The following is a 23,333-nucleotide window of genomic DNA, read 5'->3' as shown; positions in this document are numbered from 1 at the left end:
GCGGCACCCTGAACGCCCTGGCTGGGGTGTATTGTGATACAGGAGCAGAGCGGGGCTGCGGGGGTCCCAGGGTGAAGTTACAGCAGTTTGGTGAAGGGGGCTGCTCAGGCAGCAGTGGAGGACGGCCCCCAAGACAGGCTGAGGGGACGCACATGGGGAACATCTGGTGCTGATACCGACCCACTTTACCTTTGTTGAACGGGTTTTGCTAAAGACATTCCAGAACCTCAGGGTTTCATCTCCAGCACCAGTAACAATGGCCTCTCCATCAGGGGACATGGCCTGCAGGAGGGAGGAGCCCCATTATCCTTGTAGCCCCGCAGCTGGCCACATGGATGGAGCTGATGATGGGCGTAGGGTGCGGTGGGGGGGGTCCCCACGAAAGCCAAAAACACAGGACATCCCACCGCCACCCACGAGGGTCGGTGTATTCTGTGCACTCGAAGCAAAGGATACAATGGTTCAAGCACAAAACATTTTTTCTAGAAAGCAACAAAAATGCTTGAAGAAGGAGTGCGTTTGGGGCAGGGCCCCTGTCCCCAGGCACATGCAAACGGGTATCTGGTGAACCGTCCTCAGAGATTTTCTGAGTGGTTGGATGTGGGTTAGTTTCGGCTTCTTCACGTACATACATATATGTAATTTTTTGGTAAAGATAAATGTGTGGAAGTTCTTGGGAGGGCAGAGCTTCCCAAGCGCTGGGGAGTTCAGGAAAGTATAATAGATCCAAAGTGATGACACAGGTAACATTTGAAAGCAGAACCAACCCTCCCTGCTCTTCAGGCCAGAGAAGGGGGCTGGCCGGGGGAAGCCTCCACAGGCCCAGGTGGGAGGCTGCGCTCCGGATCTGCACCCTGCCTTCCCAGGGTTGTGGACGCCAGGTCCAGGACCTGCCAGCGCAGACTCACCAGGTACAGGACCCGGTAGGAGTGTCCGGTCAGCTTGGCCACCTGGGTCAGGGATGGGTACTTCCAGACCAGGATCTGGTTCTGCGAGTAGCCATGCGTGCTCACCTGGGGGGTGGAGAGGATGCTGTCGGAACCTGGGGCTCCCCTCCGACAGCCCCAGGGCTCAGAGACAAGCTGTCGATTCCCCCACATCCTGGGCCCGCCCGGCCACTGCCCACCCCCACCTCTGGTAGATGACTGGAGGGTGGCAGGGAACCACATTACACCCAGAGTTCTGCCAGTCTCTACTCGTGGTCAGTGGGCACGGATGGGCACTTCCAGACTGAGCTTGTGTGACCTGGGCGGCAGGGGCCTGGCTTCCCCCCAAGAATGCAGGGGAGGCCCCTGGGCCCAGGGCTCCCACACGCCTGAGCTCTGCGCTACACTCACCAGCTCGTTGGCGTGCTTGGACCAGGCCAGGTTGCACACCTGGGAGCCCGTGTCGATGCACTGCAGTGGCTGCCCCGTGAGTGTGTTCCAGAAGCGGATGCAGCGGTCAGCTGTCCCACCGCCGGATGCCAGCAGCCCATGCTGGTGCGGGGACCAGGCGATGGCCTTCACGGCCGCCAAGTGCTCTGTGTACTGCTGCACAGGGCTCAGGCTCGAGTGGTTCCAGACCAGCAGCTGTGGGAGCAGCAACTGTGAGGCTCCCAGCTGGTGGGCTGCGGCCGAGGCCGGCTGGCTCCCCCAGGGAAGATGGATGGCCTCACCCCAGCCTGCCATGTCCTCCATGGGGGACAGCCTCGTCACCCCTGCTCTAGACAGGTGGGAATGAGAATCCCTCGGCTGAGATGGCGAGGGGCCCAGGCGCCTACCTTGTTGTCGTTGCCCCCAGAGGCGAGGAGCTGGTGGTCCGTGGACCACTTGAGCCCACACACCTCCTGCCGGTGGCCCTGCAGCCGCCGCTCCGACTGCAGAGGTGGGGTGCGGATGTCCCTCTGTAGGATCATGCGGTCCCGGCTCCCAGATGAGAGCTGGTCGGCGTTCCAGGCCAGCGCCCCTGGAGGCCAGGTGGAGGGCGGGGTGAGGCCAAGGCCTGGCCTCTCGGGAATGGGCGTGTGTGCTGGGCATCACCCCCACCCAACAGCACCCTGGATCACTCACCGACACGTGCCGTGTGCCCTTCTAGCATGGACAGCTTCTTCCCCGCAGCTGCGTCCCAGATCTGCACGAAGCCTTTGTGCGTGCCCACGGCCACCAGGTTCCCCTAGGATCAAGGATGCAGGCAAGAGCGGGCATCAGGCCCCGGTGTGGGGACCCGTCCTCCCTGGGCTCTCCCCTCCATCTCCTCACTACAGGACCTTGGGGCCATTTCTCTCAAATCTTTAATGCATGTCCCTTTGGATCAATGTGACAGCCACCCTTGGAACTTCCTGGGGGGATGGTTACACAACACACGGGTTTGTCAAAATCCAGTCAACACGCAGTTAAGGCCATGAACTTCAACATGTGGACCCACTTGGTGGGTGGAGCCCAGGCTCCATGGGGGCAGGGCTCTCTGGGGGCCACCACCAACCCTGTGTCCCTGGGGAGAAGCCCTGTCAGGAGCCCGTTACTGTAACCCTCTCTACCAGGCTGGGGACAAGTGGGGTGCAGACATCGCCCTGGGACTTGGGCAAGACCAACAGGCTGGGTTCTGCTCCTCTGGATCTCCCTGGCCCCCAAACACCACGAGGGCTCCTGCCAGCGAGGCACAGTCAGACCTCCCAACCAGAGGACAAGCCCTGTGTACTGACCCGCTCAGACCAGCCCACGGAGGTCACCGAGTCCCCTTCCACTGAGAGGTCACAGAGTCGGGTCACCTGGAGGAAAGAGGGAGTGATCGATGTGAGGTGACATGCTGCCTGCTGGTCATTCAAGGCCTAACCGATCATCCATCCCTTCATCCATCTGTTCATTCACTCACTAAGTCACACCTCAGGCTTCTGGGCACTGGTGTCAGTGCTGGGACCCAGGAGAATGAAGCTGGGCTGCCCTGGAGGCTGCAGGCTGCAAGGGGACCCATGCCAGCACAGGGATGAGTGACTGCAGAGCTAGGCGGGACACTCAGGTGATGAGGGCATCACACAGAGGGGGTACTCCCAGCAGGTATAGCCCTCTCTGGGGAGGCTTCGCTCACCTTCTTCTGAACCCATTTGCATTTGGTTTTATCTCTGAAAACCTCCTACCCTGGCGGGGGCAGCGCCTGAGTCCACAATGGGCCTGGCAGCCGCTCAGAGAGGTACTGCTGGGGGAGGAGTGGGGCAGCCCCCAGGCTCAGCCAGGCCAGACACCTGTCACCTCTCCTCTGCAGACACAGGCAAAGGCCACACTCAGGTCGGCAGCAAGGATGCCCCTGGTCACGGGAGCCAGCTCACAGCGGGAGGGGCACTGGGCCTCTGCTCACCCCTGCTGACTGATGCTGGGTCCTCGTCTGCACAGAGGGTAGGCCCCAGTGCTGAGAGAGGCAACCGGGTGCTGCCCCGGGCCCTGGAGCACCCTTTATACAGGCCCGACTGTGCTCAGCTACTGGGAGAAGCCGTCCCACTCCCCATTGCACACACACAGGCAGACGTGCGTGAGCAGGTGCTGGGGTACCCACCTGGCTGGTGCAGGCACTCCACAGGTACACACAGGTGCCCAGCCCAACACTGAGCACATTGAGAGAGGACCAGTCCACCAGGTTCAGGTAGAAGTCGTCCTGCAGCTCGGGTGCATCCAGGACCTTGAAGGGAATCTTGGAGATCTTGCGGGTGGGTTTTCGTGGCGATCGCAGTAACTTCTGACTGTGGGGAGAGCCTGAGTTGGTGATTTGGTGCCAAGCAGCCACGTAGTTATCAGTTCTCCTCGGCTAACGTTACCTCCTGGTGCCTTGGCGACTCTCTTCCCACTCGTCCTTCCCCTCTGCCCACATGACCCCAAACTGTGGGTACCCCATGGACACGAGGCCCTTTGCTCTCGGGTGTTTGCACCCTGAGGCTCAAGTGCCATGCTGCCCCCTCTGCCCAGCACCTCCTCCGGAGAGCCCTCCCTGACTCCCCGTCCCCATTTTGGGGTCAAGGCCTTTAGGCCGACAGTGCCCTGGGTGAGGTGTCCCCAAGACCCTCTGCATATTGCGCACTGTCCTAGGACTAACTGCCCCTCCCATGCACCGTCCCGCCGCCTGCCTTCCCTGACCCACCGCCCACCTTGCCCTGTCCTGCCGCCCACCATCCCTGCCCTGCCGCCCACCTTCCCTGCCCCAACACCCGCTTTGCCCTGTCCCAACGCCCACCGAGCTCTCTGCCCCGCTGTCGCCTTCCCTGTCCCGCTGTTGCAGGCCCGGACTCACCTTTTGTTGCTGACGGGGGATAAGGAATAGGGAGACACGTCGTTGCCATCGTCAGGGCTCGAGCGCTTGGTGCTGAGGGAATACTAGGGAGGGGGGACGCACACCGGCTGAATGGACACCGTGGCCCCAGAGCTTGGGAACCTCAGACCCAAAGCTTGGGTGCCCTGAGCTCCTGGCGATTGGGCGGGAGAGTGGGGGCCCAAACCAGGAGCAGCTCTGAATGGGGGTATCTTGGGTTCTGGGAACTCAAAGAAGCAAACCAGGCCTCCTCTTGCACCCTCCCGGCAGTGCCTGCCAACATGCTCCCGCGCCCCTTGCGGCCAACAGCCCCTCAGCCACCCTGTGGGACCCAAGCCAGGCTCTTTCTGACACTGCCAGGGGCCCCCATGACCCAGGATGGCACGGACATGCTCTGTGGGGCGGCTCTGCCAAGGTTGCTGCCCCTTCACCCTGCACCTGGCTGCCTGTCAGTTGTCCGAGCACCTGCCCCAGGGTCACCTTTTTCTCAGCAGGTTCCCAGGAGGGTGACAGGCCCGGGGCAAACTTCAGAGTAAAGGAGCCTGGCCCTGCCTTCCTCAGGCAGGTATCCCCATTCTCTCTGGGGTTCAGGGCCCCAGCAGGGCTGGGACATGGGGGAGCCTCTCAGGAAGGCCGATGCTGGGGGCCTGGAGGAACGGCCACACAGTGCAGGAGGCGGAGCCGAGGTCGAGCCTGGCACAGTCCTGGGGACAGGAGTGTCTGCCCAGCGGGAGCAGCCGTGTGGGCACGGCCGGCAGGCTCACCGTGAAGAGGCCCTTCTTCTCGGGTGTGGATGGCTGCAGCCTGCGGTCCTCCGTCTGCGGGTCCTGTACCTTCTCGATGCCAGCTCCCAGCAGCTCATTCTTCAGCAGGGCTGAGTAGGCCAGGCCATCTGTGGGCACCAAGCACGGTAAGAGGCTGGGCCGGGGTGGGGTGAGGGGCAGGGTGGGGGATGAAAGGGGTGTCTGGGGCCCTGACTCCCGACCTTTGCCATTGTCTGAGGTGGCATCCTTGGCTTTCCGGTTCTGGCTGGGAGACTTCTCATTTTCCTGCGGCAGAGGGAGGGAGAGGATGGGAGTGAGCTGGAGCGGCCTGGCCCGGCCCACGGCTGCGCGGTTAGTGGTCCTTCTCCCCAACCCTCCCCGCCCTCTGCCCTCCGGGGCCCTCACATTGATCCTGTGGAAATTCACACTCCAGTTGGCACCGGCTCTTGAGGGGATGAAGCGGTCCCCATGCTTGCTGGGGGAGGACAAGGGGGAGTTGGCAGGTGTCAGGGTCCGCCGCATCTCCGTGACCTGGAAAGATAAGCAGTGAGGGGCTGGGTGCATCAGAGAGCACGCCAAGCTCAGCCTAGCCCGCCTTGCCTGCTGTATTTGGCCTCTGGTCGTTGAAAGAGGAGCCTGATCTTGGGAACCCGAGGGGTAGAAGTAAAACATTTGGGGAAGTTCCTCACGTGCTAAACCCTGCTGGGGGCTCCGTGAGGCAGGAAGAGGCCAGGGAGCTACAGAGCTCGAGAAACTTGAACCCTGCAAGGTGGCTTTACTTCTAAGCAATGAGGACAGACAGAAAGGTGTAAGTATGGGAAGAAAACGTTTATTTCCTGAGCGCAGAGGCTGCTACCCCATCATCCCCATTTCCCGCACATGAGGATATTCTCCCACGGAACCACGACCTACCCACCCAAATCAGGACGGGAAGGAAGGCAGTGCGTCACTCCCAGTGAACCTCCAACCCCACTCGACTGTCCCGGGAATGTCCTTAACCTGTAAGGGATCTGCTGTGGGTTGAACTGTGTCCCCCAAAAGCATAGGCTGAAGTCCTAACCCTTGGTACCCGCAATGTGACCTTATTTGGAAACAGGGTCTACAGATGGAATCAAGTTAAGATGAGGTCACACTGGAGTAGACTGAGCCCTAAATTGAATGTCCGGTGTCCGTATAAGAGACAGAGACACTGACAGAGAAGGGGACGTGAACATGAGGTGGAGACCAGAGTGATGGGTCTATATGCCAAGGACCGCCAGTAGCATCAGAAGCTGGAAGGGCAGGAAGGACCCTCCCGGGGCCTGTCTGTCCTGTCAGCCCTGCATCATAGGCTCCCGTGTCCCAGCACCCTGACCCCCTCCCATGGCAGCCCAGCCCCACAAGCCAGCTCCCCTGCACGGTTTGGGGTTGGGGCTGAACCCCAGCTCTGCTATGCTTGGTCCTTCACCACCCCAATGGGAAGGCAGCTCTCATTCCCTCATCACCAGTCAGTCCTAAGTCCCCATGGGAAGGGCCGGCATGCCCTGCAGACCGGGAAGCACAGGCCCCAGGCCCTATGAGAATAAGGGGCCTCAGCAGTTGGAAGGGGGGGTGCACGGAAGCATGTGTCGGGACTCACACCTGGGGTGTGGCAGTGACATGGCCAAGGGAGAGCCATGGGGAGGACGTGTTTCTCATCTGCCCAGCACATTTGTTTGCTGAGGGCTGAAGCCCAGTGGCCAACTGCACCCCACCATCTCCCGACCAACTCCACCGCGCCCGGCCAGTGCTGCAGGGGCGCCGTCAGGTACTCACACATGGCATCGTGTTCTCATTTTGGATGACAATCTGCCGGAGGAGGCGCCGCTCGTAGTCCTGGTCCATGGTGACACAGGGCAGGCACGGCCTGCCGGCCAAGGTCAGCCAGCCAAGGTCAGCCTGGGGCAGGAAGGGCAGGAGAGGTCAGCTCCAGTGGGCAGCGGCCCCCACCACTACCTGGTGACCACAGGGAACAGCAAGTCCCCGCACCACATGATGGGGCCCTCCATCCCAGGAGCCCAGAGCATGGGCTCAGTGGCACCCCACAGGCCCTGGAAGTCAGAGGGAGATGTGATGGGACAAATGGGACTCCCGTCCAACTCCACTGTGGGGACCTTCCTCCAGGCCCCCTCGCCTCTGTCTTGGCTAGGGCAAGATTCCCTCCATCCCTGACCCCAGGGCTTGCCCCAGGCCCTCCACTCATTGCCTTCCTGCTTTAGACCCTATGAGACCACAAGCCATCCACGAGACCATGTCCCTGCTCCTTGGCCACAAAAGGGAAGCAGGGGGCTGGACAAGGATTGGGGTGGTCCCAGCAAGGATTCCTTCTTCTCAGCAGGGCGGCCTGTGTGTCCCGAGTTACACCATGGGGGGTATCAGTATGCTCCATGGGAGTCTGCCAGGGCTGACCGGGCACCAGACCCCATGCCAGCACTTAGGCTCCAGGGCCAGGCCGACCAGGTCGTGGCCCAGGGATGTCAGCGTCCAGTGCATACCCATGACGGGGAAGCCTCTCCGAGGAAGAGGAGAGTACGCCAGTGAGAAGGCTGGAGAAGAACATTCTAGAGAGCGAAGGGCAGATGTGAAGGGCAGCCTCAGAGAGAAGGGATGCTCTTTCCAGCGGGGATGGCAACCAGGGCCCAGGGACAAACCAGGCCCACAGCTGTATCTCTGGCTGCTCTCAGAAGAAAATGTTTGCCAGTCCTGCCTCCGGTGGAGGCACCGCAGAGTATGGAAGGTGAAGCAAGTTTCTAGGACAGAGCCAGGCACAGAGGGCTCAGCAGACTGCAGCTCCTTGCTGTGGGCCTGCTCTACACCTGCCCCCGACCCCCCAGTCACTGTCCCTCAGCTCGTCTGGCTGGAGTCAAAGCCCCCAATGCACAGCAGCGCCGTGACAGTTCCGCGAGTCTCCACGTGGGTGCCTGGACCGACAACAGACCAAGCATCAGGAAGCCTAAGGTAAAGGCCAAAATCTCAAAGCTTATGAATTCCTGGGTGTAGCACCCTGGTGAAGTCAGCACTTGCCTGAAAAAAGCTATGGGAAAATACATAAACATAAAATCACCATCCTAACCATTTTAAGTGCACAGATCAGTGGCATTAAGTGGACTCACACTGCTCTACAACTGTCACCACCATCCACCTCCAGAACTTTCTCATCTTCCCAAACTGAAACTTTGACCCCTAACTCCCCATCCCGCCCCGACCCCCATTAGCTCCTCCAGAAGTCACATACACAGCCACATGGCCCAGCAATTCAACACCGAGGCTTGCATGCAGAAGAAAGGAAACAGACCCACATGGAAACTAGCACTCGAATGTTCTTATCAGCAATATTCACAATCACCAAAAAGAGAAACAACCCAAGTGCCCATTGAAAGATGAATAAATACACAAACTATGGTCCATCCATACAGTGGAATATTACTCAGTCATAACATGGAAGTTCTGACACCTGCTACAACGTGGATGAACCTGGAGGACATTATGCTCAGTGAGATAAGCCAGACACAGAAGGACAAACACTGTGTGATTCCATTCATAGGAGGTCCCCAGGGGAGTCAGATTCATAGAGACAGAGCAGACTAGAGGATCAACTGCCCCTTTTACAAAAGGCATCTGAGGAAAGTCCTAGCTCAGCATCACCAGGCAGGGAACCAATCTGAGCTGACATCACGCACGTCCCTTCGTGTGAGACCACACTGACATATTAGGCAAGTTTGCCTAAGTTCTGTGTTCACATCCCCCAACGGCCTCTGAGAAATCCCTGGCCCATCACGGAGACCACACACACCGTGCAGCTGAAGCACGAGCGTGAGCCTGCCACGTCCTTGAGCCTCACCTGCCTTATGGGACACATGGGGCTGCTTTGATGTGGCCCAGGCCAGACGCTGGACGTCTGGCCAAAGAGCAGGACGCAGCCAGCTGCCACCATGGTGCTCCCACCACATGCCACGTTAGCGGGCTTGCATGTTTTAGCTCGTGTTCCCCCTGCACGGCATCATGAGCTGGGAGCCCACCCCACCCACCCCACCCACACCTGTGCAGACGAAGGCGTGAAGACCAAGTGGCAGCAACACCCCCAGCATGCCCACTGGCCTCCCTCCATGGCCTAGGGCTCCTCTGAGCCCATGCCCGCCTGGAGCCCCAAGCCCCACCATCCCCCACCTTGGCAGACAGCAGGCCTCCTGCTTTGGTGAGAAAAGTGGGGCTGCAATACGTAGCTCCCCTCCATCCTGGGTAAATCTCTGGGAGCAGCCGCCCCCCTCCTGGCTACAGGCTTCCTGCCCCTCCACCTACCCTGCCCCAGCAGAGGTCCTCAGACACATTTCGGTCCATTGTGGCCACAGGACAGTTGCTGAAGGGGCTGACGCTGTCTCCTTCCTCACCTCTCTTGGGCCGGGGTCACTTCACCAACCTCCTCCTCCCCTGCCGGCCCAGTCTGGCCCCACCTTGCTCAAAGTGCACCCATGCCTTGCCCCAGGATTCATCTGCATCCTTCTTCCACCCTGCCAGGTCCCCCCAAAAGCCTAGGCCATGCCCAGAGCCTCTGTGTGCCCTCACCACACCTAACCACTCCTGGGACAGCACGGCTATACTTGGGACATGAAGACGCCTGTCTGAGCGTCAGTCCCAGGTGGAGATACCCGTTCAAAGGATAGTTTCCCACAGTCAGGCCCAATCATCTCAGTGAACACAGTGCCCGGTTCCGTGCAAACCAGACCTTGAGCAAGCATCCTAAGTGGGGTTCATAGGGAGCTGGACACAGAGAAGCAGTAATGGCTTCATTCTAGTAAGTTCTGACCGTCCGTGGGTGCTTTACCAGAAGTGGGTCAGTTGGTTGTCCCCCTGCTTTGCAGACAAGGAAACAAGGCTCAGAAAGGCTGGCTAACTTATTCCTGCCAGTACCAGTGCCTGGGACTTCGCTTGCCAGCCACTGGGCAGTGAGCCCTTGGGAGATGGGGTGAAGGCCGTGCCCGCTCCCTGTGCTCAGTGGTCACTTCTCCACGGCTCCCAAAAGCACTGCAGGCCCTCCGGGCACCACTGCTGCAAGTGAACTTTTCCAAACCAAGTCAGCAGCTCGCTCTCCCTAGGCTGGGAGACTTAAGACTGGTAGGCTCTGGGGGAAGGAGAGCTCGCCACAGGAAAGGCCCTCTGGGGCTTCATTGTGGGGACCGGTCACGCTGTGGACAGTGCTCCAAACCTCTGGGCCAGATGTGCACATTTCCTATGGAAACCACCTCCTTCACAGGGCAATGCCACCACACTGGGAGGCCGGCAGGGCTGGGCTGTTTCATGACAGCAGGCCCCACGTGACTCCCTCCATGCTCCAGAAATTACCGTTATTTTGCCTGGTATAATGTGCACATTTTTTGCCCAAATTTGTGAGGGGAAAATAAGGATGCGCGTTATACATGGGTAGTACTAATTCTGCATCTATATAAATGTTTTCAATTCTTTTATTTATGCTTATGAGTTAAAAGTGTAACTCTAGAAATCAATAACGATATCTGTATGCAAAATAATACCCTGGAATATGGTAATCGGTTTTGTCGAACTTACAGCGAACTTGCAATGACGAAGAGTTCTTGGCCTTCTATGATGGGTAAATATCATAAATTTGTTACCAGTACATTTCTTTTTTTCCCAGGCATATAAACTATTTATTAACAGACAAGGCCTACGGATCTACTTCTTCTTCGACACACCCACAGTGCAGCCCGCGGCCAGGGTCTCGGTGTGTGGGCCTTGAGCACCAAGTCCCCAGAGGTGGCGCAGCCCTCTGTGGGCCCGAATTTCCTCCAGTTGCTCCAGGTCTTCACGGAGCTTGTTGTCCAGACCCTGGCCAGGACCTGGCTGTATTTTCTGTCCGTCACGTCCTTCTGTCTGTTCAAGAATCAGTCTGGACTCCTGCAGTGGCGCAACTTCTGCGTAACGGTGATCACACGTTCCACCTCACACTCAGGGCGCCCTCCTGCCCTCTCAGCGAGGTCAATGTCTGCTTTCCTCGACACCACAGGAGTGTATCTGCACCCGAAACCCTCAACTGCAGTGATGGCGAAGGCAGTTTTCCGCTGCCCATTGATATTGGTGCTGAGTACTCGCAAAATGTGCTGGAACTTCTCAGGGGTCACTAAAGACATGACAGCAGCCCCAGCGACAGCATATAGGCCTCCTGCAGAAAAAGCTAAACTTTCTTGTACCTTGTATCTGTTCTTGTGTTTCGTAATTATTTGTTACATAAAATTTCTTGTACCATTGTTGAAAAATAAATGCTAAAGTTATTTATAATACAAAAAAACAAGTACCTACATGTAAACAAATAAAAATTTGAATTAAAAAATTAAGATGAAAGATTTTTTCCCCTGAAAGTGTGGGCCAAAAACATGGGTGTGCATTATACACGGGAGCGCATTATACACGGCAAAATACAGTAAGCAGAGCCCAAAACGCTGGTCATCTCACAGACAGAGTGGGAGTCTGCTTTCCCAGGGTGAGTTATGAAGCTAAGTGCCATACAGCCGGCCGTGTGCTGAATTTGAGCCCAGACAATGCATCCAGCAGAGCACGCCCTCCTGTTACCAGGTCAGCTGCCCTCTGCCGGCTAAGCATCCTGACAAGGCCGCTTCTAGAAAGAAGCCCGTGCAGGGGGTGGTGTCTCACCATTTACAGACATGGCTGCTGAGAGACACAGGTTCTGAACTGCCCACGTGTATAGGGTCCTCGTTCCTGGGACCTGTGGATTTGTCACCTCATGTGGCCAAGGGACTCTGTAGGTGGGATTAAGTCAGGGCCCCCGAGATGGGGACGACCCTGGATTCCAGGGGGCCCAGTGTCATCACCGGGTCCTCATAAGAGGGAGGCAGGAGGCTCAGAGTCAGAGACATGGAAGAGGCTGCACTGCTGGCTGTGACGATGGAGGAGGGGCCACGAGCCAGGGACGCGGTGCCTCTAGAAGCCGGAAACGGTTCTCCCGGGGCCTCTGGAAGGACTGGCCCTGCTCACACCTAGGTTTAGCCCTGTGAGACTGGGTCGGACTCCTGACCTCCAGGACTGTGAGAATTTGTTGTTTTAGGCCACCGAATTTGTGGTGACTTGTTATAGCAGCTTCAGGACAAACACCAGGACAGAGGACAGTGGTGACCACACTGCAATCTTCCTTCACTGGTCTTTCTGGGGGCGGCGGCTGCTGGGCAGCTTCCTGAGATCCTTGGCTCAACACAGGGCCTCAGAGGCCTTCTCTCTGCCCAGTCCCATGGGACTCACTGTCGATGGCCAACAACCCTTCTTCTCACTTCTCTCTCCATGACCCCTCCCCCACCCGACTTCTGAGATCCTTGCGTCTATCGGAAGTGGGCCTTTATTCTGCCAACTTCATTCCGCTCATTTTGCTGAGTGCCTGCTTGCAGACCCAGGGCAGGCACTGGGGTAGAGCAGGCAAGGAGACGGTCACGGTCCACCCCTCCCAAGCTCCCTACCTATCGGGGGTGGCAGGCCAGACACATGGAACTAGATGTAGAACCATTTTGGGTGGCAACATCTACTACCAGGAAGCACACTGAAAAAGTGGCTTCAACATCCTAGCTGTTCGAGTATGGGCAAGGTGGAGGGGGTATGGGCCGAGGGGCCACTGGATCCTAGCACCCAAGCTGAGATGGTCTCTCTAAGACCAGATACCCTCAGAGGGACCCATGGGGGTGCAGCCATGGCAGATGGGCTCCAGAACTAACTCTTCCCAGACTCTGACCTGGTAAAGTAGGTAATGGCCCCGACAGGAGTGAGCCTTACCCCTCAGGAATCCCACCCTCACCACCAGAGGTGGAGGGAGACAGACTCTATGTGCAGAGACCAAGATCTCAGAAGGAGAGCGACAACTAGCAGGTCTGACCGGCTGCAAACTCACACCCAAATGCATGACCCTGGGGAACAGAATCACGTGGCAAGGCCTGCTCAGCAGCCTGGAGACCTTGCTCCAGCCAAACTCAGAACTGAGGCCTGGAGCTTGGCCAGCTTGCAGACCGACCCATTCCAGAGCAAAGGCTCTTGGTCCCAGGATGGGGACCTCAGGAAGCACCCGTACCTCAGTGCCAGCTTGGTACCTCAGTCCCACGCCCCTCCTCTAAGATCGCTGCTTGCTCCACCGCAGGAAGAACAAAAGATGCCAACACCATAAGAGAAAAGGCTGGTCAATTCACCACCGGAGAAATGAAAAGTGTCTGAAACACACCACATTTTTTTTAAAAGATGACGATGGAGAAAAATATCTGCCACCCTGAAGATAAACCAAAGTGGCACAGGACATGAACAACTGCTCCTGGGAAAAGATGCCCGACCTCACTAGCAGTCAGAGAAGGCGGCTTCTACCTGCCAGCCTGGCACGATTCTGAGCAGGTGACACGCCCTTGCCAGCTGACACTCGCCCACACTGCTGGCAGGAACTGAAACTGGTACAACTTCTAAGGAAGACAATTTGGCAATTGCTTTCAAAATCCAAAAATGCACATCCCTTTCCATACCGTGTTTCTACTTCTAAGAATTTGCCTTAGCAACTCTGGGGGCCTGTGTGTAAAACCCTGTGTACAAAGATATTCTGTGCAGACAGCTTATGAGAGCAGGACATGACCTAACGGGTGGGGCTTCTTCCCCTCCAGGAGACACTGAAAAAAAAAAGGCAGGCTGGAGGGTCTTGGGGACCTGCTGCCCATGAGACCAGCACCATGCAGACGAGTGATTTCTGGAAGGCTGAAGAAACTCATAGCAGAGGTCACTCTGGGGAGAGGAACTAGAGAACAAGGGTTAAGAGAGGGAGGAAGCCTTGTTTCCCCTGACACATAATTTTGTACTTCTCGAATTCTGAATCAGGAACATGTTCGCTATTCACAGGAATAAACTGACCAGGGAAAGATGGGACCACATAAACCCTGGACATGACAGCAAGAGTCTCGGTGGTGGGGACACAGCTGGCTGTGTAACAGAACATTCTGCCGCCTTTGCTGTATGTCTGAAGTTTCCTAATAAAATGTCAGAGAAAGCAGTGATTTCTGTTAACGAGTAGTCACTGAGCACAGACAATCTGCAAGGCCCTACTGGAAAGGCTCCCCCAGGCTCTAAGATCGGGCTGATGCTGACGGCAGAGCTGGGCAGGAAGCCATGCACGGGCCTTGCGAGGTGGGGGCGAGAACTCTGGCCCTGGGGAGGTGCTCGCCCTGCTCATCCAGGGGCACCTCCTGCAGGCTGATGTCTGTGGTCTGCTGAGGTGGCCAGGGCCCTGGCTGCCCGGCTTCCCACTGCCACTGTCCTGCAGGGAACTGTCACTAAAGGGCTCACTCATCTGCCAAGCCAGTTGTCTTTCCCCTGTGACCCCCCAGAATGAAAAACGAGGAAGCCCACCTTCTGCCACTGCCTCAGATAAGCTTCAACCTACTTGTCTGGGAAATGAGCACAATGCCAGTCACTTGAAAGGACAGTGATGAGGTCCCCACACTACTAGCGCCAGCGTGCCAGTATCACCCAGACACGTGGGGGCTGCACTGCCCGTCACTCCGTGTGCACAATCCAGCCAGGCCCTCTCTGAGAGTGAGCAGACTCCGGCCCCAGGGAGCAGGGCCCTTGCTTTCAGCCTGGCTGCCCAGCGGCCCACTGCATCCTCGAGGAGGCTTCCCTTCTGCTGGTAACTCCCACCTCACAGGTCCTGTAGGGCTCACATGGTTCCCACTCATCAGACACTGAGCAAACATGGCTCGAAGGACAGATAACCCAGCAGTTCTCGCGGGGTGACTCTGCCCCCATGGGACACTGGCAAACATCTGGAGACACCTGTGGGCAGTGACGGGGAGTGCTCTGGCATCGAGTGGGTGGGGCCAGGGAGGCTGCTCAACCCCCTGCAGCGCCCAGCACGGCCTGCAGAGAGTGACCCAGCTCCGGTGTCAGCAGTGCTGAGACCTGGTGTAGGGCCAGGCCACCAGCTGGGTGAGATGATGACACATGTGGGCTGGCCCTGGGCTTAGCAGGGCCAAAGGGGCCTGAAGACAATCCTGTGCCCACCCCTGTGACTCCCTCTCGCAGCTGAAGCCAGCGGTGGGCTAGGGTTCCATGTGAGGAACAAAACGGTGAACGAGCTTTAACCCCGCCCAGTCACCCACTGGCCCCCAAGTGTGGGCAGGAACCACCTCACCTCACAAATGAGGAAATGAGGTGGAGGAGCCTGTTTGGGCAGCACAGATGACAGAGCATGCAGCTCCTCAAGACTGTTTTCCAGGCTTCCTCCGTGGGGGCGCGGCCACGGCGAGCAGTCACACGCACGCAGGGCCTCCTCCTATCAGGCACACGGCCTCGAGTTCACAGCTGGCCTGACGCCCCAGGATCACAGCACTCTGCTTGCAGCAGCCAAGTTTCAAGGCCTTGCTTATCTCGAAAAACTGGCCCCCACTGGTTTTATATTTTGTAAGGCTCTAAAAGGAGCCAAAGGAAATGAAACATCCCCACGACATGTCTTCCATGACTCAGTGTTTTGACACTGACTAGTCTAAATGTACTAGTATCTACGAAATGGCTTACACTGGGGTTTCCCCTTTGGCACTGCTGGTACTGGGGGGGCCCAGTCATTCTCCATGGGGGGGCCATCCTGGACACTGTGGGGGGTTGAGCACTTGATGCCAGGAGTAACCTTCCCCCAACACTGTGACAACCACAAATGTCTCACACATCGCAGTGTCCCCTGGGAGCAGAAATGCCCCAGGTGGGGGCAACTCCAGCCTCTGGGGGAAGGGGGGCAGTCGCACCAGCCAACGGTTAGAGGGCTCAGGTGGCACTTGCTACCCATGAGGGGTATGGAGAAGGTGGGAGTGGGGGTAAAGTCCGCTAGCAGGAGCCTGTCATCACCCACCTGGCCGTGTCCTGTGTAGGCACCGGGGTCCTGGGTGAACGGGACACTGCTCCTGGCCCCGTGGAGAAATAATGAGAACACAAATGACAATGACAGTGGCAAATTGCATCTGCCCCTCTCCAAGAGCCAGCACAACTCAAAGCACTCAACATGCTTTATTTAATTTTGTCCCCAGACACGATCCTATCTATCTCCATTTCACAAATGAGGAACTGGGCGCACGGGTAGCTGGTGGGTGGCGGAGCTGGGATTGGAACTCTGCCTGTCACTACCACTCAGGTCACGACATTCCCATAGGTGAGGGTCCCCAAGCTCAGCAGAGAGGTAGCCAGCAGGCTAAACTTCCAAGACCTGCACTGGATGGATGGCTCCTTACACCACATGTAAATCTCTACCAAGCACTTTCTGGGAACCATCCAGTTAGAGGGCTGGGGGCTCCCTGGGAACTGTCATTTCGGGCCACAGCCTTTCACAGGACCCCGAAACCTCCAGAATACAGGCAGAGGAAGCAGGAGGACCGGATGTGGCACTAGGTGCCCCCACACTACCTGTGGGCCTTGAACCAGCCCCATCCTCTTGGGAAAGGTGCAGGGGGTATCACACCAGGGGCCCAGGGGCCATTCATGTATTCCCAGCCATTTTGGGGGAGTAGTCCCATATGAGGAAGACCCAACCAGAAATAGGGGGAGTCGTCCAATTTTCCACTCACGTCGGGTGTGGGAGGCTAAGAGAGGAGTCTCTGGCTTTGCTCTTTGCCTCAGCTCAGGAAGCCGGTGACCAGCCCTCAAGGTTCCCTCCTCCTTCCACAGCAAACAAAATACCATACAGCCAGTTATGCAGCATATAACGGAGAAAAGGAGGGCTTTGCAGGACAAACCTGGCTTTGAGTCCTGCCTCCAAGCCTTAATGGCTGCATAGTTTGGGGCAAGCAACTTCTCCTCTTTAAACCTCTGTCTGTTCATCTAGAAAGTGGGGATAAAGGGCTAACGCTGCCTATGTTGCTATGAAACTGGGCATGGCTTCTTCGAGGCAGCTAGCAGAATGTCTGACTCAAAGAAGATGACACGTAGAAGTGGTGGTTGTTCCCAAGGGCCCAGGGACAGGTGCACTACAGGTCCCAGACATGCCTGATTCCTGCTCCTTCATCACACAGTACGCCTGGGCTGTGTGGCATGGGAGGTGACTTGGCGGCCATGGCTGCTGCTCCAACGACCTGCTGGCCATAGCTGCAGAGACCAGGCGGCCAGGCAGGGCTCCATCTCCTCCCATGCTGCCCAAGCAGGTGAAAAGGACAGACTTCCCCGAGTCTCTCCTCAGTCAAAGACATAGAAGGAACAGGGCTGCCTGGCAGGAGGGCTGGCTGTGGTCTTACACACGTGGACTCTGGACCGGAATCCCTCGCTTGGCCTCATGACAAACAAGACACAGACTGGGATCTTTGAGGGGAGTGTTCCCACTCTGCAGGGGTAACATCAGCTAGTGGTCCCTTACCTCCAACGAAAGCAAACGGCACGCAGCGGAAAGACAGCACACCTTTCCTGGGTGCTGATGTGAAACACCACAAGACAAGTTATTCCGGGGAGGCCTCTGGCCGGGGCCCCTGAAGAGCACGTCCCAGCATGCATGCATGCATTCACTCAGCTGACGCTTGGTCCCATGTAGCAGTGCACGCAGCCCAGGAGCTGCTCAAGGAGCTGGGAAGCAGAGACTTGGTGTTGCTGTCCCCTAGGGCTCACAGGTCAGAGACTGAGAATTCCATCAACACCTACTCTGGGGACCCCAGGTGACACAGCTGGCGCAGGGGCAGCACCCACCCCAAGTGAGAACTGCTGCTCTAAGTCCCGGAAATAATGCCCAAAGGGCGGTGAACATTTCTGTCTCTCACCTCTCGCACCACAGAGCACCACTCCTCCGTTCAGACCAAAAGGCCATTGGGGTCTGATAGCCCAAAGGACACAAACCCAACATGAAGGAAAGTCAACTTGGGTACCACACTCAAATGATTTAGAATCACTTACATGATTACTGTGACTGATGCCAGAGAGCCGACTCTCCAGGTTACAAGGGACCGTAAAGGGGATCACATTAAGTCCCATCAGATTTCCGGAGCCCTCACAACTCTGCGTCTGCTTGCATACCTACAGGGACAGGGAGCTCACCCCCTAACAGCCTGAACGTCAGGAAGTGCTTCCTCGGTCTGTCTCACTGCTGTTCTCACCCACGGATCCAAGGTGGAGGGGGGGTAGAAGGAAAAACCTAGTATGTTTAGGGCAGGGTATCTCCCCTTCTTCTCCCCCTCCCCCAGCACTGCTGACATCAGGGACAGGTCATTCTCTGTGGGGTATCCTGGGCACTGTGGGATGTTGAGCAGCATCCCTGCCCCCCACCCACTCGATGCCAGGAGTACCTCCCCCATCGTGACAACCGCACACGTCCCCAGACATTGCCCCCAGTGGAGACTCCCAATTTAGGGGAATCCTTAGGGAAACAGTTGCTTCCCCCAGGCTCCACAGACCAGCACTAACCTCTTACTTGCTCAGCCCTTCCAAAAGTACAGACAGACAGACAGATACCCTCCACCCAGCTGTCTGCCCCTCCCTGTTCCCACCATCCTTCTACCGTCCACCCAGCAGGCCTCTACTTATTGTGGGAGACAGCACAAGTGCAGCCTGGCCCTTTCTGCAGCAGCTGTCATGATCTGTAGGGACAAGATCTTCCCCGAGAATCACAAAGCTGTGGTTCCTGGGTCCAATCTGATCTGGGAGGAGTATGTGCAAAAATCCATGGGATCCAGAAGCAACGGCCTGCAGCAGTCTGGGGAGGCTCGGTAGAAGGAGCATGCTGGGGGCAGGAAGAGGGACAGGTGGCAAGGCCAGAAGGGCAGTCTCCTGTGGCTGGTGGCAGGGAGATGGGGAAGGGACCGGGAGCAGAGTGGCACGATCAGATATAGGTTTATAGGCTGACAGGGGTGTAGAGTGGAGGCAGAGGTGGGGAGCAGGGAGAAGGGGCCCGCCTGTCCAGGTGAGAAAGTAGGCGGTCCTGAGAAGGGGGTGGGGGATGGAGAGGAGGGGCCCCTCACAGGGCTCACAATCTGGGTGCTCTGTGGTGCGAGAGGTGAGAGTCAGAAACGGGGGTGGGATAAGGGAGTGGGGTTGGGTTTGTGGAAAGAATGACGTCTTCTAGACACACTCAACCGGAGGTGCACAGGAGACATGGACAGGCCACCCAGGAGAGACGATGTGGCTGGCTGAATGGGCCTGGAGTTCAGGAGTTAGCTTTGGGCACCAGGAGCAAACGAGGACAGGAAGTTAAGGGCCACAGGCAGGCCACCAAGGAGCACATGCACAGGATGGAAGAGGCATCCGAGTCAGGATTGATAAGGAGGGCCACCACACAAGAACCTGTTCCTACCTGATCGAAGCAGCTCTACTCATGACAGGCAAGAGGTAGAAACAGCTCAAGTGTCCACCAAGAGGCGAACGGACGAACAAAATGTGCCACATCCACACACTGGAGTATTATTTTGCCACGAACAAGAACAAAGCACTGACACACGTTACAACCTTGAAAACGTGATGCTCAGTGAAAGAAGCCAGACACACAAGGCCACACAGTGTGTGATTCCATTTATGTGAAGTGTCTAGAACAGGAAAGTCCACAGAGACAGGAAGTGGGTTCATGGTTGCCAGGGGCTGGGGTGGGGACTGACTGTTGATGGGGACAGGGTTTCTTTTTCGGGTGATGAGAATGTTCTGGAACTGGATAGTGGTGATGGATGCACAAGCTTGTGAATATACTGAAAACCACTGAATTGTACACTTTAAATGGGTGGATTGTACGGCATGAGAATTATAACTGAATAAAGCTGTTACCAACAAAAATTAAGATAAAAAGGAGGGCCAGTGAAGGAGACAGGAACACACAGGAAGCCAGAAGAGGGTGGACTCTACATTCTACTTTTTTATTTGGGAAGGGGCACCATTTATTATGCATAATGGTCAAATGACTAAATAAAGCTAGGCTGGGTAGAACGCCCAGTGTGTTCTGTCATTTTATTCACAAGTGAGGAAACTGAGGCAAGAGAAAGTAGTCACTCCCCAAGGACACAGGATGCATGGTGGCCAGGGGCATGAATGTCCCGGCCAGAGTACCACATAAGGGGGCCTCTGGTTGTGTTCTGAGTCCCAGAGCTCAACAGATACCTGTACGCTGAGGGGAGCAGCTGTGGGGCTCGCCGGGCTCCTGTCTGTAAGCAAGCGCAGGCCACGCAGTGGCCTAAGCCTCGGAGAGACCGAGTGATGGGTAGGCGGGGCAGTGACCTATGGAGTTGATAGGGAGGAGGTCTTTGGGGTTTGTGATGGGGCAGAAACCAGACTACAAGGAGCTGTCAGGACAGAGAGAGCTGGCCACACTCCTTTCCCAGCTCTACGGGCTCCCTGTGCCAACCCCCAAGCACCCTCAGCACCTACTCCAGCCAGCGTGCTCCAGGTCCAGCCTGGGCAGGGCACTGTGAAGGCTCTGGGGACAGAGTCCATCCTCACAGGGCTCACAATCTGGACTCTAGTCCAGGGACCCCCCGCCCCCCCCCCAGCACTGCTGACATTGAGGTGGGGTCATTCTCTGGGGGGGGGGGGACATCCCAGGCACTGTGGGGTGCTGAGCAGCATCCCTGGCCCCCACACACTCAATTCTAAGAGCACCCCCACTGTGACAACCACAGATGTCCTCGGCTGAGAACCTCTGCTCGTGAAGAGGAAAATGACAAGGGACTACAATTTGGCTAGTTCCTAAAAGACCAAGTCTCTTGATCTCGACGCCAACCACAAGTCTCCGAATGGACCCTCCAGACAGAATGACTTTGGGTCCTTGTCCCTCTTGGTGACACCTAGCAAAAGATCCCACAACCAACCCCATTCCAGACCTCCCCAAACTCAGGAGTCCGAAGTATACAAAAGCCTGGCCAGAGGCCCCAGTAAGTAACATCAGTGGATGATTTCTGCTGAACCAGAGGAGCCAGTGAGAAATCAATGCAGACTTACTTCTGAAGACTCATCAGGTTTTCCTGTTTGCTTCCAGATACCCACCCCTCCACCTGTCAGCCCCAAACTGCCACCACCACCAGCCAGCACACAGATTCTGAGATTTTTCCTGGGAAACAGTTATGGAGCAAGCTGGCCAGCGCAGTCACCAGAGACACTGTCCCCACCACAGCAAAGCAACAGTCCTTTGACCCAAGAGCTGTCTAAGGATCAGAGCCCTGGTTTTTGCAGAGGGAGGGCCTGCATCCCTAACAAAACCTTCCCGGAGCAGTCCAACCTTGCTTGTTACACAAAGCCCGGGCGGCGGCCAGCACACCTGCTTCCGCTCTGAGTTCAGAAGAAATCACCAGTCCATTATGGCCAAAACAGAAGGGGCCCTCGACATCAAAGGCCAAGCCGGCCCACGAGGAATTCTGCCCAATAAAACAGCCTAGGATGCGTTCTATGGGACAATGCACCACTCTGGGGACTGTCCCCAGAGGATCTCATCAGCTTCCGGTGTGCAAATCCCGCCCCCAACCTCCAGGGTAGACCACCCAACCTCCTTCATTTCAAAGTTCTTCCCACCTGTCTCCAATCCAAGGAGGTAGTCTATACAAGCTGTGGGTGGACGGTTTTTCTTTGGGTAAATGGTCCTCATTTAAAGTGTGGTAAGGCGAAGCAGTTAAGAAGTACAAATTGCCAGTTATAAAAATAGTCACGGGGATGTAATTGTACACAATAAGGAATATAGTCAATACCATGTTTCCCTGAAAATAAGACCTAGCCAGACAATCGGCTCTAATGCGTCTTTTGGAGCAAAAATTAATATAAGACCCGGTCTTATTTTACTATAAGATTGGGTCTTATCTAACATAAGACCAGGTCTTACATTAATTTTTGCTCCAAAAGACGCATTAGAGCTGATTGTCTGGCTAGGTCTTATTTTCGGGGAAACACAGTAATATTGTAACTATGGATGGCATCACGTGGGTACGACAATTGGCTAGCTCCTAAAAGCACAGATTAGGGCCTGATGCTGCTGTTCTGGGGGAGGGATGGGGGGGTGCCCCCTGGTTTTGAAGGGCAGAGTTCAGCCTGCTGCGTACAAAGGATTGTGGACGTTGACTGAGGGGGGAGGGGTCGCTGGCTGCTGGTGGCTCAGGTTGGAAAGATCACGCAGGGCCAGGTTTGGGGGAGGCTTGGATTTGGGGGTGATAACTTTGTAAGGTATATAAATGTCTAAACACTATGTTGTACACCTGAAACTAATATTGTGCGTCAACTATAATTGGAAAAAAAAAGTATGACAAGATGGGGGGAGGTGGAAGGTGGGTACAGCCTCACCAGTGAGACATGAGGTCATTGCTTGGTGGGTGGGAGTGAGGGTATCTAGTTCCCAGCCTGAGAGGCACGATGAACAAGGGGATGATTTTTGGGGGCGAAAGAACAGGGAAAACCAGGTTTAGGCTGGACATCTGCTCAGTGGCAGGTCTCAGGCTTTGGGTTAGGGGTAGGTCTAGGCTGTGCAGGACTAATGTGGGGATAGGAGGCACAGTTTTTGTTAATAGTAGGAGAAAAAGGCTCTGACAAGGGGAGACGGGCCCCCGGGGAGGTACCGGTTGGGGGTGCTTGGGCTTTCAGGAAGAGACAGAAAGGTCCTGGATCTCAGAGCACACACAGGCTGTCTCAGATTTTGGAGGGGTCAGCACCAAATAGGAGAACTTGATTCTGGGTGGCTGGTGGCTGGAATGGGTCAAGCTGGGAGGGTGGAGGAGCAAAAAGCAGAGGAGCTGGGGGAGATGAGAGCATTCATGCATTCAAACCAAGTTGCCTAAATGTTGTGTGTCTGGAGCTGGGGGTGGAGGGGTACGGTGTGTGTGGCATGAATACAATGGGGAGCCCAGAAAGACAGGGTCTCCACACCTCAGCCTACTTGATTTAGGGTCCACAAGGCTCGGATTGTCTTTTATTGGGGCAGGGGATGGTTTGAGCCTGGGGGAGTCTTGACAACTATGGAGGGCGGTTTAAATTTGGGCAGGGCCTGCACTGGGATGATCTGAACTTGGAAGACCCAGGTTTGACAAGACAGAGATGAACAGCACAGGTTAGCGCCTGGATCTGGGTGTTCTGGGAGTGGGGGGCGGTCCCCCGGTTTGGGGGGACAAAGCTCGGCTCCACGCTTAAAAGCAAGTTGGGGACGATGACTGAGAGAGGAGGTCGCGGGACGCAGGTGGACCAGGTTGGGGAGGTCACGCAGAGCCGGGTTTGGGGGATAGCTCGGATTTAGGGGTTAAAATGGTAATAGGATGCTGAGGTCACCCCGGGCCTCACTCGGCTACGGGGGCGGCGTTCGGGGGTCCGGCCGGTTCC

The 23,333-nt window shown here is 56.5% G+C and overlaps 1 protein-coding gene and 1 pseudogene across 5 annotated transcripts in view; both read right to left on the bottom strand.

Annotated features, from left to right (window-relative positions):
- The window catches only part of FZR1 (fizzy and cell division cycle 20 related 1), a 39,940-nt gene that overhangs the window by 1,830 nt on the left and 14,777 nt on the right, over positions 1–23,333 (bottom strand). For 3 of the 5 annotated variants that reach the window (XM_019744120.3, XM_074337561.2, XM_019744119.3), the window contains exons 2-13: positions 6,834–6,956; positions 5,445–5,570; positions 5,261–5,324; positions 5,040–5,167; positions 4,258–4,340; positions 3,529–3,712; positions 2,684–2,749; positions 2,052–2,154; positions 1,763–1,947; positions 1,338–1,571; positions 909–1,013; positions 181–282 (exon numbers count right to left, since the gene is read on the bottom strand). In XM_019744120.3, the coding sequence (XP_019599679.2) occupies positions 181–282; positions 909–1,013; positions 1,338–1,571; positions 1,763–1,947; positions 2,052–2,154; positions 2,684–2,749; positions 3,529–3,712; positions 4,258–4,340; positions 5,040–5,167; positions 5,261–5,324; positions 5,445–5,570; positions 6,834–6,902 (1,449 nt within the window). In that variant the 5' untranslated portion in view covers positions 6,903–6,956. The remainder of the gene's footprint in view (positions 1–180; positions 283–908; positions 1,014–1,337; positions 1,572–1,762; positions 1,948–2,051; positions 2,155–2,683; positions 2,750–3,528; positions 3,713–4,257; positions 4,341–5,039; positions 5,168–5,260; positions 5,325–5,444; positions 5,571–6,833; positions 6,957–23,333) is intronic. The other 2 variants (XM_074337562.2, XM_019744121.3) reach the window with 1 other exon arrangement.
- On the bottom strand, positions 9,143–21,789 carry LOC141572668 (small ribosomal subunit protein uS13 pseudogene; annotated as a pseudogene).

The sequence above is a fragment of the Rhinolophus sinicus genome, chromosome 15 (assembly GCF_057876585.1).
Source record: "Rhinolophus sinicus isolate RSI-liver-muscle chromosome 15, RSI-T2T, whole genome shotgun sequence".
In the NCBI taxonomy this organism is placed as follows: Eukaryota; Metazoa; Chordata; class Mammalia; order Chiroptera; family Rhinolophidae; genus Rhinolophus; species Rhinolophus sinicus.
This window is presented reverse-complemented; position numbering and strand designations above follow the sequence as displayed.